The sequence below is a fragment of the Crocodylus siamensis genome, chromosome 7 (genome assembly GCF_052110815.1).
Source record: "Crocodylus siamensis isolate JL-2025a chromosome 7, ASM5211081v1, whole genome shotgun sequence".
NCBI lineage: Eukaryota > Metazoa > Chordata > Crocodylia > Crocodylidae > Crocodylus > Crocodylus siamensis.
The window spans coordinates 1,821,850-1,838,354 of NC_143401.1; the positions used below are offsets into that span (position 1 = coordinate 1,821,850).

A 16,505-nucleotide genomic window follows, 5' to 3' on the forward strand; every position below is an offset into this window, starting at 1 on the left:
GGCCAGTGTCCCGGTCCAGGAAACGGGACATGTTGAAGGCAGCGCGTCGGGGCCATGGGTACCACATCCTCCAAGATGAGCGCATGAGATAGCAGGCTCCAGGAAGCAGCTGTCAGGGAGCCCCAGCGACTGACTCTGGGAAAATCGGCCACCAGCTGCTAACATTTGCTTATCACCCTCGTCCCCCGGCTCCCGCCCTCCGGGTCCCTTGGAGCAGGAGAGGCATTTGCAGAGAGGACCTCAGCCATGGGGAGAGATCTGTGCTCTTCCTGATGGGCCGCTGGCATGCCAGGAACGTCGGCTTTTTATAGGGCTTGTTGTCAGACCTGTGGGTCCCGGATGGGGCGTGTGCCGGCTTGGAGCTGCCAGCTCCTTGTAGGATGCTGTGAATCACCTCCCTGGCGCCAGCGGTCTCGGCGGCTCTGCCGCTCGCATCCTGCTCCCCTCTCACCTTGGAGCTTTTTCTGGGACCCTGCAGACGCCCAGGGTTGGGGTACGAGAGCATTTGGCTTCCTTTCAGGCAGCTGTGCTTGCCCTGCTCCCCCCGGCTGCAGAAGCAGCGTGTGCACTTTCTTGGGGGGGGGGGACACCTAGGAGACCCTGCCCGCCTGTCCCCAGCATTAGAGACGTGCAGTGCTTGCAACCCAGGCCGACGAAGGGCGGTGGGGTAAACTGAGGCACGGAGCAAGGCAATGATTTGCTGGAGGCAGCACAACCCTTGAGCCCATGCTCTGCCCTGCTACGTCCCTCAGACCTCTCCAAGTCTTATCCCAGGCCTGGTCTTGCCTCCCACACGGCTGTACGGCGTCATTGGATGCGTCTGAGTAAAGGCGGGCAGAAGCAGCCAGGGTGCTGAGTCTTTCTGACTCTTTTGCAACCATGGGAATTGCAGGGGGGGTCAATACCCATCAGAAGGAGGCCCCGGTTGCTATGACAACAAGCCACAAGCACCTCTGAGAGTCAGGGTTGGCCGGCGGAGCATGGCCTGGATGATCTCCCCGCCGCTTGCACCGGCTCCGGCATCTCCCCCCGCCCCCAGTCAGCTTCCCTCTATGCTAGGGGCACCTGCCAGAGCAGCGCTGGTCCTGAGCCCAGTCGCTTTTCGTGGCACGCTTGCAAATGCCAAGCTGTGCACAAGTCTTGATGCCTGGAAACTATTTCAGTCCACAGCCTGGGCCAGCCCCTCTCTCCCGTTTGGGGAGTTCAAACTCCAAACGCAAGCCGAAAACCTCTGCAGGTGGCAGCAGTGGGATAAAACTCGCGCTGTCCTGTCCCAAAGCACATGTCCTTGCTGTTTGCAGCTCCGGGAGACTCTCTCTGCAGTGTGGAGTCTATGGTCCACGGCGGAGTGGTGGCGTGTGGCAGCTGGAGAGGGTGACGGGTGCGACTGTGCAGGGCGCTGCGGTCCTACCACCAGCTCTTCCCTCCCAAATTCTCCTGGTTCTACCCCAGGAATTTATCTTTCCCCCCTCTTCCTCGTGCTGCGCTTCCCATGGGCGCCTGGGTGGCTTTTTGGCGAACGGTCGGGCCCCGGGCTGACACAGCCACGGCTGCCAGCCAGGGTCGGTGGCCGTACCCTGCTCTCTAGCCCACGTGCTCCAGCTCAGACCTTGAGGAGTCCCTGCCGGGTGATCCCGGCTGGGTATTTGGCCTTGCCGCTGAGACTGCTGACGGGACAGGCAGTCACGAGGTGGTGCCGAGCTCAGAGATAAAGGCGCACGCTTGTCCACTAGATGCCGGATCAGGCTTCGCTTTGCCCCGGCTATCGAACAGCTGTCAGAAGGTCTCGGCTGTGAGCCGCCGTGCTGCCCACGATGCCACACCAGATTGCACAGGCCGTCATAGCAGCCATTTAAACCACCGTCGATAGGGTTGGGAGTGAACCGGGGCAACGAGGAGCAGTTCACCCTTTTTGGAGGCGCCGCGGGGGGCTGCCAGCAGACTCAGGCAGACGTACGTCGCCCTCTTTGCACTCGGCTCACGCGCTGAGGTCTCTCTGGCTAGCGCCTGCGGAGCGTGCCGTCGGATGCAACCGTGCCGATCCGCCCAGTCCAAGCCTCGCTCTTCCAGCGTGGCACGGCTACCCGGGGGCGCCAAGCTCCGGGTCTGCCCTCTCCCGGTGCCTTTGGTCTCCAAGGGAGGGTCCCCACAGGGTGCTCCATCGGCCACCCACCCCGAGCTGCCAGGGCGCTGGGGGCTCGGAGAAGCGGGGGCCTTTAGGGGGTGGGCTAAGGGCACGCAGAGGTCCCAGTGCTGGGCTGGGCCTCAGGAAGACCCGCCACTCCCCGGGCTGTGCTATTTCAGGCCCCGCGAGCGGATTTCCCCCCGGCATGCCTGCGCTCGGGGCGGCCTTCCGCACGCTCCTGGTGCCCGCGCGGGCCAGACGGAGCTGCCGCCCACCCCGGAGGGGCAGGGGGGCTGCACGGCCTCACGCCTGCCGGCCTGGGTACCCCCAGCTGCTCCCGGACCCCGAACAGCAGCCCGCCGGGCTCCTCCCGTCCTCCCCCGGCCCGGCGAGAGGGCGATTAACCGCATTCCTGCCTCTTTCCCACACCCGGGCAGCCAAAGCCTCTCGAGCCACTCGTGATTTTCCTTGTGCACACTCGCGCACCCTCGCGCACACATGCTCCCTCCCTGCCCAGTGGCTAGAGATGCTATTTTTCACTCTCCTCTTTAATCTGTTGTTCCAAAATAAAGCCTCTTTTGTTGGGGGGGCCCTGCCTTGGAGGGGGGGGTGGAGAGCAAAGCTGCTGTGAAAGGAGCTGAGGGTCCTGATTGCTAATTATGCGTGGTGAATGTTGATAGCTTGATTGTGTGTCCCGCAGCTGCACAGACAGCCCAGCTTGGGAGGGAGGGAGGCAGACTCGCTGACGCCAGGCCTCCGACTCTCCCACCCATATGCAAGTGCTTCTGGTATTGTTTTCAATGGCCTTGCCCCAGCACCTGGATTCAGCTTGCAAGCACAGCAGGGACGATGCTGGAATCCAGGGAAAAACAGCATTTCTGTGCAGAGGGGAGAAGGGGGGAGAAGAAAACCCTGGTGGATTAGGCGGTTAACCCCTTCCTGGGGTAGCCGGAGCCCAGGCTGCCCTTCGCGCGGGCGAGCGCATGAGCCGGATAAAATCCGCGCGGCGCCAGCAGCCCGGCGGCGGGAGCCAGCGGCTTATGGGGCCGGGAGAGCAAGGCTTGTGACCCCCGGGTTATGAGTGGGGTCGGGGAAGGGGAAGGGGCTTTGCACGGTGACAGGGCGGCTCAGGAGCTGAACCCTACGGCCCCCCCGGTCCGCGGCCTGCGTGGGCTGTTCGCCATTGCCACCCGCAGTGGGAGCCTCTAGGGACCGAGAAGATAAGGGCCTACTACTGCTGTCAGCTGGAGGAGCAGCTGCAGCTTAGCACTGCGCTCTCGGGCTCAGCCCCCAGCACAGCGGGTGACACAGGCACACGCGTGTGAACGCGGCGTGCACATGTGCCCCCAACCAGCCCCCCTGCTACAAGCGTGCCCCTCCCTCCAGGTCCACGAGCGGGTGTGTGCACCGAGCACGTACCACCGGCACGTGTCTGCACAAACACGCACGTAGGACCCTGCAGCCATGCTTGCCCGTGTTTACCAGCATGGGTGGTCGAGGCCACTGCTGCCCCCAAAGCTGAGCAAACCAGAGGGGAAGGACGGGCAAGGAGGAGGGCACTTGCTCACCTATGTGCCTTTCCCTGCTCTGCCACAGACTGCCCGTGTGGCCTCTGGCACATCACCTATCTCTGAGCACCTTGTGTGTTGCATTTACAAGCCTGAACACGGCAGGTAATTGTGCCGCCCCCGATCTGCTTCTGCTTTATACGTCCCAGGAGATCCTGGGACAGGACTGAAGTGCGTCGGGGGCTGACTTCTGTCGACACAGCCATGCACACGGTCACTAGAGACGGGCTGACCTTTTAAGCTAGCATGTTTGAGGTTACTCCTAATCCTTTTGGGTGCCTCCATGTTGCAGGGGCTAACTTCAGGCACTTGAAAAAGTGCTTAGCTGAAAAACCACCCCCTCACCTCTCGATAATTGTTGTTCAGAGCCCTAAAAAGGAAGATGCCAAAAATCATCAATGCTTCCTGAGGATCTTGACCCTGCCGTCTAGTAAATTTGCGGGCTGTATGCAACACGGGTTATTGTTCCTGTTGTTGTTACTATTTATTATTGTTGTTATTAATGATAAAGATGATGATGACGATGTCTAGGTTTTATCTGGTGCTTTTCCTCCACCCACCTCAAAGCATGCTAGAAAGGTCAATGCCATTATTGAGAAACCAGACGGGTGAAAAGACCAGGCAGCGGCAGGGTAAATCCTGCACTTCTGCTACGCAAACGTGACTACCGACCTGTGCAACAAAGGGCAAAATGAGCTACAGAGCATGAAGCAGCCGTGACTGCTCTGGAAGTTGGTCCATGCTGCATCTGAGCGTGAGTTTGAATGGGGAAGGCATGAGCACGGTCACACAAGCTGAAGGCTCAGGGACTATAATCAAAGGACCGAGCTAAACTGTCATGCATTGAAATGGGAGGGCGGTGACCGGAGACGTCCAGGCAGATGTGATGTCAGGGCCCGTCCTGTCTTCATTCGGGTTTTGGAAGGGATTAAGCACCATGTTATGCAGCGCTTTCCGCCTGGGTCATGCCCTGCCCAGCGTCCGCAGAGGCGTGAAGGAGGGCGATGCAGTTCTCAGGTTGTTAATCCTGCTTCTGCTTTCGCTGGTAACGAAGGACGTATGGAGCAGGGCTGGCTGGGAGGGACACGTGACACAAAGGTCAGCGTGATAGCAAAGGCTGCCTGAGTTTGCAGAGAGCCTGGAGCGATGGCTCTGGTGCTGGACGTCCCATTTGCAGACAGACTAACTCGCATGGCAGCTGTGATGCTTTTCTGGTCTGTGTTGTTGATTGCTTGGAGCCCGGTGGATGGTGAAGGGACTATGGTAGGATACAGAGGGTGCGATACGTGAGACTGAGCGTTTATATTTCTATGGCTAGCTGGTGTCGGGGACCACGGCTGTGCTGGGCTGGGTGGGTGGGCGCATCCTGGGGCAGGAGACTGCGGTTTCTTCCCACTGTGTTTTCTCTGCCGCCGACTTACTGGAGCACACCAGCCAAGTCACTTAATGTCTCAGTGCCACAGTTTCCCTGCTCTCCATTTCTCTGTGTTGACTGCCAGCTCCTTGGGGCGGGGGCTGTCTCTCAGCGGGGGGTGCAGCACCCAGCACAGTGGGGCCCTGATCTCTTAGCGCTGTGGTAACACTGAGTAGCTGAGGTCCGTTGGAGCGGTGGGGTAGACTTGCTGGCCCACGTAGGAAGCACAGGCCTCTCTGCATGTCCTGTTGGTTTGCTAGTCTCTGGAGACCTGGATTGCAACATCCCTGCTCTCTGCTGCTTCCTTGGGGTCCTTCCCTCAGCTTTTATTGAGGGAGCTGTGGATGCCATTGCAGAAGCGGAGTCGGAGCAGGGTTTCTGCAGCTGCCGACGGAGCGCAGCCCAGGTGGGGTGAGGGACAGTGACAGCCCACCTGCGGAGGACAGGTCACTGGCCTTATCAGTCCCAGGAGGAGGGCAATGTCTGGATGACTCGGGTCCAAGTCCCTGCTGCTGCTGCTGGCTTCGTGGCTGCCGGGGCAGGCCAGGGTGCTTCCAACGTCACACGGTTAAAAATCAACAGGCCCCTCGGACAGCCGGGGCAGTGCCCTGGATTAGGTGGCAGTGACTCCCTCTGCTCCCCACCGGGCCGTGCAGCTCGCAGGGTCCCTTCTGCTGTGCGAATTCAAACACCAGCATCTAATCTCTCCGGCTGGTGGATTAAAAGGAGGCTGAGGGGGGTACAGAGAGCCTGTGACCACTACTTCTGGCTACAATACTGACTTCCTGCATAGCCTTGGGCAAATCCCTTTGCTTCCACAAGGCCTCTAAGACGCCTTGAAAGCTCTGGGCCTGAGTTTGTGCATACACAGTGGCTGACTGGTTTGTGGTTTCTGCCTGGGGGAGGTGGGGGAAGCAGCTCTGAACCTAGTTGAGCTGGTCATGTTCCCACTCGGCCTGTGGGAGAAGGAGAAGAGACCTGGGCCCCGTGTCCCCCCCACCGCCAGCACCCTCATGCAGCTCAGCGAGTGCTGTGAAAGGTCTGTGCAAGGGGTTAATCCCCTCTCCAAACAGTCTGCTGCAAAGGGTCTTGCAAACCCACATGCATTCCCTGAGGCCGGGTTGGGTTTCCCAGTGACTGGGGCAGGGCTGCGGGGTGCCAGTGGCACTGACTGCTAGGATCCCCCAGTCAAGGGTGCCGCTGATGCTGTGGCTGGGGCAGACAGGTGAGCCCCGGTGCAAAGTGGGGCTTCCCCTTTTCTCTCCTAGAGGTGAGAGGCTGACCCCTCCACTCAAAGCAAGGCGGAGCAGTGGCAGGGCTCTTGCTCTCAGCTCTTGCTCTGGTCTGCAGCATGATGGGCGGGGGGTGTTCCCCTCCCTGTATGTCCCGCACCTAGCGCAACGGTTGATGTTGCGAAGTGCAAGCAATAAGGCTGGGACCGGGGCACTTGTAGGACGTTTGCTTCTAGGGCCGCAACACTCCCACTTTTCTCTCCCACTCAACGCAGAGCAATACTTATGAACGAAGACTCATGGTGCCCTTCTGCATTAGGCAGTGGTGATATCCCTTGGAGGGAGCCTGAAGCCCTGGAAGGCAAAGTGACATGGCTGGGGTCACGCCACCGGTGGCAGGGAAGAGCTGCTCCGAATTCAGCCTCTTGTGCTTTCACTACCAACCGCGCTGCTTCAGGGAGGACAGACGAGCTAAGAAACGCAAGGAGTCTCTTTCCTCCGGGGCCTCTGGCTCCTCACCTGAAGCCAACCTTGCTGGGAGGTCTAGGACGGGCGTTCCCCTCGCCAGCTTGCGGGCAGAGGGATGGGTTGGTCTTTAGACTCCAGCAATCCTAAGCGGTTGCCCAGTGCTCCTGCTTTGGCACCAGCATGGATCTAACGGGCCCGACTGGGAGCACATCAGCGGCCGCTCCCCATCTGACAGCACCTCGCATGTGGTGCGCTGGAGGAAGGCGTGATGCAGCAACATAGTCCCCTTCCTGCTGAGGAAATTCCCTCTTTGCGTGGTGCTGAGCTGTGCGAGTTTCGGCCCCCTTGTCAGCAGTCTTCCTGCTTCCTCGCCAGCGTGGACAAGGCTCTTTTTATCTGCAGCCGTGTGCAGTGCATTGCTGAATCCCGCCATGCTCATTGGAGAGCAGCGGTGAGTTCCACGGGTTAATTAGCGGTTGTATTTAAAAGAGAAAAACGCAACATCCTGTCATGAATGGTCAAGGTGTGGCATAAACAGCCCCACGCAGGCGGCTCTCGCCAGGTTTCCAGCCCAGGGCTGCACTTCTGAAAGCTTCCCATCATTCGGGGGCGTCTGAGCTTGTGGACGAGATGCCGGACTCTGAACCTGGCAATTCCCCCGATCAGCTGCACCCAGAGTGGCACCGGTCGCTCTTGATGTCATTATTTGCAGCACCCTGGTTGCAGCCCAGGATCCCGCTGCACGGGATGCACTGGACGGTCCCTGCCCCAAAGAGCTTGCGCCGAAGGTGGCGGCCGCCTGTGACACGAGGACTCTCTTATTGCTGGTTTTGATCTGTGCTCCTGGCGCTCAGACACAGGAGCCTGCTGGGATGTTGATCCACCGCCCCGCCGTTATTGAATCAATTCAGATGATTTATATGGAAGCGGCTGGGAGATGGCAGCTCCTTTTGGAAACGAACCGAATTGGTGAAGGCGACCGGCGCTCCTACGGGGGCCTGGAGCGTGGTTCCTGCAGCGGGGCAATCGCGGGCAGCAGCGAGCAGGCTCCCTCCTTCCCTGCCCTGCCTCCGTGCAACGGCAGCGGGGCTCAGGGCAGCCTCGGGGAGCCAGGCAGTGCCCCAGGCAAGTGGTTAGCCAGAGACCTTACAGTAATCAGTCCCTAAGCCGCTGCAACAGGCCTGCTCCTTCTCCCACCCTGCCTCGTGCTTCAGCAAGAAGAAACCTGGTTGAGAACTGAACTCGGGTCCACCTTGCCTAGCAGATGACCATGAGCCAAGGGCTGATGAAGTCAGGGCAAAAAATCCCACTGGGGGTGAGAGCAGGACTGGAGCTGGGGTTGCCAACTCTGAACCTCTTCCGGGAGGTTTCCCCAACACCGGCGCGCGCGCGCTCGCATACATCAGGGGTTACGGTGCACAGATTTGACGTCAGGCAGGCAAATGCATGTGACTATTACATTTTAAAAACCCACCGTATAAATTGGATTCAACAATTAATACTTATTTTAATGAATGCCTTATCATCTATCTCCAAGCCATCTCTTGGAGATTTATATCTAATTCCTGGAGACTGCAGGGCAAGGCTGGAGGGTTGGCAGCCCTACCTGGATCGGAGGTATAAACATGACCCGTTGTGCAGGGAGTTGCAGCAAGGTACGCCCGTGGTCCTGTCCAGCCCTGTGCCTCCAAGACCTTTGAGGTGCCTTCTGCAGCCCGGCTAGAGGGGGAGAAACTGTCCTGATCTCAATAACTTAATTAGCATTGTATAACGGGAACGGCGAAGGGCTGGGTATCCGCTCACTTGTGTTTCATGCCTTGTGCTGCTCGAACACCTTGGGTGCTCAATTTAGAAACCTGCTTCGATTCAGCACGTGCATCATTGCCACGCAGAAGAGCAAGGCAGGAAGGCCCGTGCCTGCATGCATTGCTGAACTGGGCCTTCGCACGTGTGCATGGTTACCGAACACGTCCAGTATAGCCACATCCGTGTCTCCTAGTGTGGACTGTGAGCCCAGCTCCTCGTGTGAAACACCTCGCAAGTACGCTACATGCACGTACCTTCCCTAAGACGGGAAGGGGGAACCATGATGAGAATTCGTATGCTTACAAATTATGGTGACACTGAAGAAACCAGCACTTTTTATTGCAGCCGCTGCTGTGATTTCTTCCTTGGCTTTAAAATTTTCCCTTGATTTGAATGTTGTCCCAGACTCTCAAACACAGAGGATGAAAAGCATAAAGACCCCAATTCAGGAAAGCATCTTAAAGCACTTGCTGAAGATGGGATGTCAACGGGACTTAAACACTCGCTTTAAGCCTGTGTTTAAACACTTTCCTGAACCAGAGCCTGAGCCGGCTTTCTGCCTGGCTGGGGTTCCCCTTAAGTTCCCCCAGCTCTAGTTTTGATCATGAATGAGGGAAAGTTGTGAAGCCCCCAAAAGTTCATTTAAGCCCAATGCTCGTCCTGAAAGTGAATCCAGATGACTGCTGTGGAAGAGCTCTCTCCTTTGTAGTTTGCTTGGGCAAATGCCATCACTGCTTCTTCTGTCGTCTGGCCCAAATCATTTTCAGCACTTCAGCTCTGCCAGAAATCCTCCAGACTCCGAGTCCTCAGAAACCCCCCGCGCCCCCGGGCCCTCCCCTGGGGTTAGGCTGGTAAACCCCACGAAACTCCCCTTCCTCCCCACTTCAGTCCTCCCATCCGCTGCCCATCCCCTAAACACCCCAGCCTAGGAGACAGTACCCCTGCATGTTTAATTTGGATGGGTATTTTATATTTCCATATCCTGCCATCTGCATGGGCTTTATTATTGCTATTTTTTAAACACTGAGCACTTCTTACAAGGTTTGATCTGTAACATGAGCCCTTGCGAGCCTACTCAGGCATCTGCTCCTGCAATCCTCGGAGCACGGCAAGCCGGAGACATCCTTCGAGAAGCAGAACTGGGACAAATGATCGTGCATTAGCGACGTGCCGGGGAAGGGGAGGATGGCAGATGCTGCCCGGCTGAGAAGGCGGCTCAGTGCTGGAGAAGAGAAAGGTTGGGAGGGGAGCACAGCCTCAAGCGCTCAGGAGCAAGTGCTCAGGTTTGGGACCTAATGGACAAAAAAATTCCTCCTCTGGCTAAGATCAAGTGAGACTGGGGGCGTCTGAACCCCAAGGCCTCGCATGCAGGACGACTGCCCAGAATTTGGGAGCATCCAAAGCCCCGGACGGACGGCCCAGGAGGAAGGCACAGAGCGCTCAGCCCGATTTCAGGACCCACCTGCACCAGCAGACTCTCCCTAGGCTTGAAGCAGGGTGTTTGCATCCAAAAGCTTTGCAAAGAGCTATTTTCCCAACTCTTCAGTTGGTCGAACAGAAGACGTCACGTCGACCCGAAGACCCTTGTCAGAGTTCAACGACACAATCCAGAACGCATTTGGCCTCGACACGGATGGTAAAAAAACCCGGACAGAAAAGTTCGCTCTGGGGGCAAATCACAGCTCAAAAACTACTGGGTTTTTGGTTTAATAAAACGCACACAGTGTGGGCCTTTCTCTGCATGAAATCATTGCACTCTGGAGCATTCCCGCTTGTATTTTTTTTTCCCCGGGGCTTGCTCCGAGCCAAAACCCCTGACTTCACGACTCCCCAACTGGCCAGCGATAAGCGTAGCCGGAGTCTTGGCTTGCGGCAGGAATCAGTTCCCAGAAAAGGCTAGAAACGATTCTTTCAGGGATAGCGGTTGTAGCCGTGTTTCGTCTAAAGGCATGGGCAGACAAAACTCTTGGGGTAGAGGCGGTATCTTTTATTAGACCAACTAGACAGTTGTAAAACAAAAAAAATCTTTCCTTACAACTATCTAGCTGGTGTCATAAAAGATCTCGCCTCTATCCCAACAAAAATGCTTCTTTGCAGCCACCAGATAGTTGCAAATAGAGAAAAAAAAATTGCAACTATCTAGTTGGTCTAAAAGACCTCACCTCTGCCCCAAGACAAACACTTCTTTGCAGCCACTAGTTAGTTGCAAGGCAAATTCTTTCCTTGCAGCTATCTAGTTGGTCTAATGAAAGATCTCACCTCCACCCCAAGAGACATGCTTCTTTGCAGCCACCAGGTAGTTGCAAATACTTTTTTTTTTTCCAACTCTCTAGTTGGTCTAGTAAAAGATATGGCCTCTACCCCAAAAGAAATGCTTCTGAGCAGCCACTAGCTGCAAAACCCTGTCTTTATTTGCAGCTATCTAGCTGGTCTAATAAAAGACCTCACCTCTCTACCCTCAGAGAAATGCTTCTTTGCAGCCACCAGAGAGTTGCAACCAAAATTATTTGCGGCCGTCTAGGTCAGGGGTGGGCAACCTGCAGCCCAGGGGCCGGATGTGGCCCGCCAGGCCATTCTACATGGCCTGCAGGGCCCCTAAAAAATTTAGATTAATAAAAATCAATATTTCTATTTTATATTTATAAACTATTTATACAAATTTAGATTAATAAAAATTAATATTTTCTGCCCCTGGCTGCCTGTCACGCGGCCCTCGATGGCTTGCCAAAACTCAGTAAGTGGCCTCTCCACCCAAAATAACTGCCTGCCCCCATCTAGTTGGTCTAATACAAGAGGTGCCCTCTACCCATGAGAAATGCTTCTTTGTAGCCACCTAGCTGCAAAAAAAGTCTTTATGTGCAACTCTCTAGCTCAGTGGTCTCCAGACTTTTTTGATCTCACACCCCTATCAGTAAAAAAATGTTGAGCACACACCCAATATATGTATATTTATATTCACCCACCCCGTCAGTAAGAAAATGTTGAGCACGCACCCCAATTTATGTCTACTTATATTCCTGCACCCCATCAGTAAAAAATGTTGAGCACGCACCCCCTAGACACGTATATTTATATTCCCCCACCCCGCCAGTAAAAAATGTTGAGCGTCCACCCCAACACCTGGCCATTTCCAGGCCTAGACCTAGAAGCTCCAGTGCTTTCTTGCGGCGCCCCAGCGGATGGCCCGGCCGCCCGGCCCCCTGCCCCAAGAGTTGCAACAACACAGTCCTTCTTTGCAACCGTGTGGCGCCCCCCCCCCCCCCCCGGGCCGGGCGAGGCGGTGCCAGCACGTTCCCGGCCTCGCCACTTTGCCCCGCCGCGCACTTCTTTCCGCCCCGCCCCCGGCCGGCGGAGCCCCGCCCCGGCCGCCCCATTGGCGGAGCCGCCGGCCCGGGCTCGTGGCTATGGCTGCGGAAAGGTTGCCTTGGCCACGCATCCCTGTGTGAATGCATGACGTCCGCAAGGCTGGCGCCAGGCTGTCTGGAGCTGCGAGTTAGATCAACACAGCTGGAGGGACAGGGACACAGCTGGGCAAAGGGAGCAGATTCCTCAACAAAAAATAGGCTTGTGAGAAAAGTTCTTCAACAAAAACAGTTCAAACAAAAGCCTTAATGACATCCTTTCATAAAAATAAAAAATGCGAGCGGGGGGGAGTGGGAACGGCGCGCAGCCGGCCGGGGGCACACGCGGCTCCCGCGGGGGCGGGGGCGCCCGCTCCGGGCGGGTTACGCATGGCCGGGGGCCGCGTGTGCAAGTGCACACGCAACGTGGGAAGCGCCGCGACGACCTGGGCTTTGCCCGTGCAAGGGACACTTTCCGGCCCCACGAGGGCAGCCCGGCGGCACGTCCAGGCCTGTCCCCCAGCTCGGGGCTGCCGGAGGCTCGCTGGCCCGCTGCAAAGTCTCTTTCGCTTTTATTTCCTTATTGCCTTTTTTTTCTCAAGGCCCTGAAAGTGAATCCAGAAGAAAGGCGCTGCATGCCAGAGGGCGGCGTGGGCAGAGTCAAGAGGATCTAGCAGGAAAGGGGCAGAGAAGAGTTTGGTTAAGAAACCCGGCCTCGCTTCAGCAGCCCCGTCTCCAAAGGCCTGCGGAAAGGGGCCGAGCAGCAGCTCCCGGCTTGGGAAGGGAGGGGGCCTTCAAAACCTTTCCCGTCACATGAAGCAAGCGCCCAAGTACAGATAAATAAATACATGTCAGAAATAACCCCATTGTGAAATGAAGAGCTTGCTTCAAAACATGGAAATTGCAACTCTACCCATGGTCCCACACAAGGGGGCTGGGAACAGGAGCTCTCCAAACCTAGCTACATGTCAGAGCAGAAGAGACAAAAGCCAAGAAACACAGGGCTTTTGGGTCTGTTGCAAAAAAACAAAGAAAGAGGAGAACCTCCCCCCCCCCCCCCCGGACCTGGGCCGCTCCGGAGTGCATTGGTTTTGCGGGCAGAAGAAACGCACTCAGGTGCCCACGTCTCCACCCCCACCCCGAAATAATTCAGCCTTGGCAGAGACGGCAAGGAAGGGACCGCTTTCCAAATCATCCCCAGGCCGCGGGAAGAAACCAAGCGGCGGCTGCCATCCTCAGCACAGGCCCAGAGCCGAGCGCAGCACCAGGCTCGCCACGCACGGGCCGCAGCCAGGGGGGCGACTGCCCCGCCCCGCCCGCAAGTCAGCACTCAGCTTCTTGCAGAGATCTGGCTTGTCTGAGAAAAGGCATCGCCTCTGTCGCGGGTTCTGCTCCCTCCTGCCCCCGCCCCGCCGCCCGGGGGCACCGCTTCCTCCCCCGGCCCCGCGCTGCACCCCTCCGAGCCCTGCTTCTGCCAAATAAGCCTGTACCCCCCTCCCCTACACACACACTCACACCCCGCCTCCCCTCCACACCCCCCCAAATGTTTTCTATCAAATAAGCCTGTACCCCCCTCCCCTACACACACACTCACACCCCGCCTCCCCTCCACACCCCCCCAAATGCTTTCTATCAAATAAGCCTGTACCCCCCTCCCCTACACACACACTCACACCCCGCCTCCCCTCCACACCCCCCCAAAAGTTTTCTATCAAATAAGCCTGTACCCCCCTCCCCTACACACCCCCCTAAATGCTTCCACAGTCACAGTTGCTGACCCAAATCTGTTTTCTCCATCCTAACCTCAGCTTTACCGCAATTAATTTTTTTCCCCCGGTCACAAGATAATTCCCGACGCCAGAGAGTCTGGAGGTCACATGAGCAGCAAATTGAGGAACAAGGCGGCACTAATTTCTCACAAGACCCCCCTCAGAACCGGCGTTTCCCGCCGGCCCGCGGCCGCGGGGGTGTCGGGCCCGGCTGCGGGCTTCCCCGGGCGCCTCCAGCGCGCGGCCCGTGTGCCCGGGGCGGCTCCCCCACTCCCCGGCGGCGGCCGCACGCTCCGCCGGCGCTTCCCCGCGTGTCGCGGCCGCGAGAGGAGCGGGGGGGGGGGGGAGTTTGCATAAAAGGGGGCGGAGCCGCGGGCCGCGCGCGGGATATAAGGGGCGGCGGAGGCTGCGGCGCCGCACAGGAGCGGCGCGGGGCGTGCGGGCGGGAGCGGCGCGGCGCGGGTGCGGGGCGCGTCCGTGCGGGGTGCAGGGAGGCCGGCCGGGCCGCCGCCGCCGCCGGCGGAGCATGAAGGCCATCAGCCCGGTGCGCTCCGTGCGCAGCTGCTACGAGGCCGTGTGCTGCCTGTCGGAGCAGAGCCTGGCCATCGCGCGCGGCGGCAGCACCAAGAGCCCGGCGCTGGAGGAGCCCATGGGCCTGCTCTACGACATGAACGACTGCTACTCCAAGCTGCGCGAGCTGGTGCCGGGCATCCCGCCGGGCCGGCAGGTGAGCCAGGTGGAGATCCTGCAGCACGTCATCGACTACATCTTCGACCTCCAGATCGTGCTGGAGGAGCAGGCGCAGCGCCCGGCGCCGGCCCCCGAGCCCTCGCCGCGGGCCCGCAAGGTGCGCCCCCCGCCCCCGGCCCCGGCCCCGCACCGCCCCCGCCGCCGCCGCCGCCGCCCGGCGCCCGCCCGGCCTGACTCTCCCCTCTCTCCGCAGCCCGCCGACCTGCGCGCCCAGGACGAGAGGAGCTTGTGCCACTGATGCCCGCGTGCGGTAAGCGCCCGAGCCCGCCCTGCGGGGCCTGGGCCCCTCTTCCCGGCTGCCTCGTGTTTGAGATCCATGTGCAGGGCCTGGCGGCATCGCCCCCCTTCCTGCTTCCATCCCTGCTCTAATCATCAAGGCGGTGCACCCTTTGCGGTGCCTGGCCAAGCCCCCTCGTAGTCGGGGGAGAGCCCCTTGGGAGGAAGGGGGTGCCCTGGCCTGCAGCGGTTCTCCTCGTCAGGGAGCTGGGAGAAGGGCTTGCCTCCTGTTTGAGATCCATCTGCAGGGGAGCTGGAAACGGGGGGGTCTCCTTCAACCGTTTGAGACCCCCGCGTAAGGGAGTTGGAAACGGGGGGGGGGGGTGTTGGTTGGAGCTGAGCAAGGGGGTTGGAAACAAGGGCTTGTCCTCTCCGGTCAGTCAGGATCCCTTTGCAAGTGAGGCTGTGCTTTGAGATCCCTTGGTGGGAGCTGGAAACAAGGGGCTGCCCGGTGGAGATGCGTTTGCAAGGGAGGTGGAAGCGGAGGGGGGTGTCTTTTATGGGCCATCCCTGTGCAGGGGAGTTGGAAAGAAGGGCTTGGCCCCTTCCCCCTCCCTTTTGGTGCCAATTAGCAAACACCCAGCCGAGTGTTGGTTCCTGATTCGTTATCAGCTGGAGGTAAATACAAGTTTCCTCTGTGGCGCCAGGCTGTCTGCAGACCTGCCTCTGATCTGCTCTGGAGCTGACATGTCTCTTTCCTTCTCATCCCCCCCCTTCCCCTCCACCCTATTCAGGCTGCAGGTGTGGGATCACAACACTTGGAGAGAGGAGGGAGAGCGCAGACTTTAACCCCCTGCATCCAGTCCTGCAGCCCTCAGCCTTTATCTTCCAGACACCACGGCTGTGCAACACCTCGCCCCAAGCATGGGAGGCTGCATTTGAATTTTCTAGCAACTGTCCGTTCCACCCCCACGCCCCTGTTCTTTGTTTCATATTTTACCCCCTTTCCTTCCTACCTGCCTGAAAAATAAAACTACACACGAGGAGCAAGGTTTCGACTTCCTCCCAAGCTGAACTGGAACTGGAGTCTGCGTTTGAACTGCCTCGCTGCACAAGGACTCGAGGAAAACTGAGGCTTGGACCGTTCCCTCCTGAACATCAAGTTACCTGCACTGCTAGCTCGGGGTTATGTTAGTTAAAAGAGAGAAAAACCCAACTATACTAGACTTTCCCACCCGTTGCATATATATATCTATTTTTTAATGTGGATGGACATAAATGAGACAATTCTTTTAATAGACTTGCAGAGATGAAGCTGTATGTATATTTTGGATTATAGCGTGATTTTTTTTTTTAAGTCCTTTTTTAAAAGGGGGGGTGGAAGAGGGAAGCAGTGGGTGTCTGATGCCTTCAAGAATACAAAACTGAGCTGTTTTGGGGCTGTAGCCTCATGTTTATTGTTGAACTCTATAATAGAGTATGACTTTTGTACCTTTTTTGCAGGAAGGTGAATTTCTGCAGTCATGCATTGTACTTGCTTTATAAACTTTTTATAAAAGTTAAAAATTTTTACGGAATAAAATGTTAAGGTTTGTTCTCTTTTTTGTTCAGTTTTTTGTTTGTTTGTTTGTTTGCTTTTTTAAGTTCAGTCTGTTCCCTCCAAGAGGAAAAGCCAGTTGGGTATGTTTGGTGGTGGCTTCTATTTATTCATCTACTACAAACTTTGGGGAGGAAAAAAGATAAATTACTAGGCCCCAGGAATGAGACCAATGTTGTCAGGAGTTGTGGTGGTGTCCCCTTCAAACTGCCTGAAGCA

General features: G+C 57.5%; 1 protein-coding gene across 1 annotated transcript; it reads left to right on the forward strand.

Annotated features, from left to right (window-relative positions):
* The first annotated feature begins 14,130 nt into the window (after positions 1–14,130).
* ID3 (inhibitor of DNA binding 3) lies at positions 14,131–16,290 on the forward strand. Its single transcript, XM_090058075.1, has 3 exons — positions 14,131–14,570; positions 14,667–14,723; positions 15,484–16,290. Exons 1-2 carry the CDS (start codon positions 14,250–14,252, stop codon positions 14,709–14,711), a joined length of 366 nt encoding a protein of 121 aa, XP_089914201.1. The 5' UTR covers positions 14,131–14,249; the 3' UTR covers positions 14,712–14,723; positions 15,484–16,290.
* The last annotated feature ends 215 nt before the right edge of the window (positions 16,291–16,505 follow it).